This window comes from Eurypyga helias, unplaced genomic scaffold (genome assembly GCF_000690775.1).
Source record: "Eurypyga helias isolate BGI_N326 unplaced genomic scaffold, ASM69077v1 scaffold42267, whole genome shotgun sequence".
Lineage (NCBI taxonomy): Eukaryota > Metazoa > Chordata > Aves > Eurypygiformes > Eurypygidae > Eurypyga > Eurypyga helias.
Genome location: NW_010261831.1, coordinates 13,041 through 16,772, shown reverse-complemented (window position 1 = coordinate 16,772; position 3,732 = coordinate 13,041). Strand labels below are relative to the sequence as shown.

The window sequence follows — 3,732 nt, the reverse complement described above, 5'->3', positions numbered from 1 at the left end:
GCGCTCGCTCCTGTGCGCTCCGCGGGAGCTGGAGCTTCCGGCTGATGTCCAGCTCTCACGGAGCCTACTGGGGTAACTCGGTCCTACGTTTTGTGGCACTCCTGAGTTGCCTGTTAATGAATGAAACGGGGAAAGAAAGAGCGAGCTTCTTGAAAGATTCTTCTCTTCCTAAACCTAAAATTAAGGTGTGTCTTTTCAGTGTTCCATTTGGGAAATATTCATACCAGAGAAAATAGCTGTCAGCTGTTGTATACGGTGTCTGCTTGTGAACTAAGTGACCAGTTAATCCTTGTAGCTGGTCCCGTGCCAGCGAAAACACTGGGGTGGAAATTAATGTTATTGTTCAATTAACTAAGCATAATGTACCAGAGTTAGGCCCAGTACGCAGGCCTCCATTAACAGTGTTTTAGAAAGTGTTTGCTTTGGTGGCTTTTTCTTCCCCTGCAAACATTTGCTTAACAACACCTGATACCCGTTAGGCAATATTTGCTCTAAGGTGTAGGTGTAAAGCAGCTGTAAACATTTTATCCCCCCTTCAGTGGATCATCAACATGATTCTTGCTGCTACAGTATTATCAAGAATATATAAAGTTTTGGATAGTCTGTGGTTTTGTGTGGCTTGGAAAATAAATCAAGAAAATAGCAATAAATTAAGAACTTTATATGAATAGATGGCATTTAAAGGGTTTTGCTTTGCACTAAGAACTCATTTGATCATGGGAAGGCCAAACCTTGGTTTAATAATATCAAAACAAGACAAAGCTTTAAAAAAATAATTGAAAACATATTCTGACCATTTTGTACAAATCACTAGTTTTCCTCACAGTTCCACATACTAAAATACAGCAAAAAGTTTTATTTCATGTATTTCCTCAAGTGGCTTTGATGTAGTGCATTTTTGCAATGCTTTGTATAGAAAAGGAGGTGGGAAAAAGGCAGTTGAGGAAGCACGTCTCCTTTGTTAGTTTAAACGAGTTATTAAACGTAGTATTTCAAGAGCTGTTTCTCCATCTTTCCTCTGGTGGTTCTTAGAGCTAGAAAAGTCGTGGTGTCTCAAGACTTGTATAGGTTGCCAGACACCACAGGCAGGAAAAGAGAAGGCTCACATGTCAGTTGTTGATTGCCTCTTGGATGAAGCAGGCTCATCAGTGCTTCCAGGCACAGTGAGAACATCACCCGAGCTGCCTCCCCACAGAAACCTGTGAGATACATACAGATATGACCGAATATTAGAGCCTGATACAGAACTGAAGTTTTCCTCTTGCCGCTCTGATGATACCAGATAATGGTGTCACCAGACTTTTGGTATCCATGTATTCTCTTGTGCAGAAAAGTTTCTTATGTAGCCACCTCACAAATGAACATAAGCTTTTCCTATGCTGTGGTATTAGTACTAATACTGATCTGTCTGATGTGGTGATACATTATTTGCTGTATACTCTTAAAATCCTGCTATCTGGCAGCATCTCTGTTTCCCCTTGGCTGTTAGCCTGAGCGCTTCACTTGGAACACTTCAGGATCATCCTCATAGTCATCTGTTCCCAGCCTTGGTCAGCTCTGGGGGGCAGGTCTCGTTTCTGCCAGCCTGGCAGCAAGAAGGGGGCCGCAGCAGCCTGAGCTTCGGCTCCTGGCAGAGGTGCATAAGGATGCATCACGTAAGCTGTAGGCAAGAACGGGCTACAGAATGAGAGGACTCGGCCTGAGCTCCATCTGCACCGTGCCCTGGATTAAGACGGTCTCGTGTGTGAAGGGAACAACTGGGTTTGGGTCCTTTGAGAATACTGCTGCTTTGGAAAGGCATCTAGAGCTCAGCAGCGTTGCTGATGTATGAATGCCTCTTCTGCTTGCTGTGACTGAAAATGTGTTGTGCACGGTATTAGAGGCAGCACGGCAGCCAGACTCAATTTCCAAGTGAAATGTGCAGCTGTAATGAGAGAGAGTTCTGCAAAGACCAATTACTTGTGTATTCTTCCTATCCTTTGTACAGGCAGCACTTAATGAAGCATACACGTTACCCGTGTCCATCCTGAAGAGAAATGAACTGTGAAAGATTCAAGCAAACATGTTCCAACTGTTCATACAAAGGACTGCGTAAGTCAAACGTTGTGTTTCCCCCCCATTTGCTGCTGCTCGGCATGTGCTTCACTTAGTTTCCTCCAATTAAAATCTGCAAACAGAAAAGCTTTCCAGTGCTAACAGGCTCATGCTTTCCTGGAGGTTTGGAGCCACGTGTTCCAGGAATGGCTGGGTATGCCACACCGATACAATATAAAGGCAACGTCAATCACCCTCTCTCACTTTTTAATAGCTCCCCTCCATGGTTCTCATTCTCCATCACTAGAAACTTAAGATTAAAGGAACTTTGCTGTATTTCAAGTACAGTTTAATCCCTTAAGATGGATCTCCTCCATAGCAATGGCGTGCTTATTATTCAGCATTTACAGAGGGACTACAGGGCTTACCAGGATTTCCTTAATTTTATGTCACACGTTGGCGATCCCCGGAATATATTCTCAATTTATTTTCCTCTTTGGTTTCAGCTCAACCAAGTGGTTGGTACTAAAATGATATGGGTGGCAGTCATTGGTGATTGGTTCAACCTCATATTTAAATGGTAAGAAGCTGTATTTCTTTTAAAATTTAATATTTTTAATGGTGGTTACTGTGTGTGCCTCAAGTTTAGACAATTTTCTGTGAATAATGTACAAGTAGACTTTCCCCTGTAATTATACAACGGGAATTCACAAAGAAGATATTTAAGGTATGTTTGAAATTACATTTTGGTAAGACAAGAAGAACCTCTGAACTATTGTAGAATAGTTTTGGCAATATAGCTTTTCATATTCATTGTAAGATTATTGATTATTGATCGTGTTTTGCTGAGGCCTTCTTACATAAAAATATTTTTGTTGCATTTCTGCATTTTTTTTGTTAGGATTTTATTTGGCCATCGCCCATACTGGTGGGTGCAAGAAACAATGCTTTATCCCAATCAGTCCAGCCCATGCCTTGAACAGTTTCCTATAACGTGTGAAACTGGACCAGGTAAGAAATGTTGCCGATTACCTTGGTACATTTAATAGAGGTGGTGGCTTCTGGGGGGAGAGGATGTGGCTTACGGAGATCTTGTATGGTGTACAAATCTCAGAGCTCATATTTAAAATAGCTCTGAAGCACAGGAGAGGAAAAGGAAGAAATAAATGTGATAGCTATTCGATTGCTCTATGACAGGAATGTTTACCTCATTGCCTTGGGACAGTGCAAGGGCGAGGGATTCACTCTAACTGCTACTAGAATGAACCAGCGTCTGGGGAAGGAATGTTCGCAAAACTTGTGTCGTAGGTTCAAAAGGAGCGATTCACCTGCTTTGTGAGGTCACTTTTAGGAACAGTTTGCAGTGCCAATGACATCAGCCTGGGGAGAGAGATTCCACATAGTTTAAGAGTGTTCCAAAACCTAGCAGGAGCCTGCTGAGTTTGAGGACTCGTGCACTATTGCAAGAATTATTTAATCCACAAAAACTAGTAGGTGGTTGAGTGTAAAAACCAATCATTTCAAGAGTTGAGCATGTCATGTATTGCAAATTGAAAATGGAACCCCTCTTGCCGGCACCAGACTCCGGCACTGAATCTGCGTGTGTCAGTATGTGTACAAATACAGGGGAAAAAATGCCTTTAAAAAATGTGCCTTTTCAGTGCACTTTCACTTTTTTTACATCTCATGGTCTTCTGT

The 3,732-nt window shown here is 42.1% G+C and overlaps 1 protein-coding gene across 1 annotated transcript in view; it reads left to right on the top strand.

Moving 5' to 3' along the window:
* The first annotated feature begins 2,396 nt into the window (after positions 1–2,396).
* The window catches only part of G6PC2 (glucose-6-phosphatase, catalytic, 2), a 6,245-nt gene continuing 4,909 nt past the window's right edge, over positions 2,397–3,732 (top strand). The window contains exons 1-2 of the mRNA XM_010155506.1: positions 2,397–2,614; positions 2,936–3,045. Of these exons, the coding sequence (XP_010153808.1) occupies positions 2,397–2,614; positions 2,936–3,045 (328 nt within the window). The remainder of the gene's footprint in view (positions 2,615–2,935; positions 3,046–3,732) is intronic.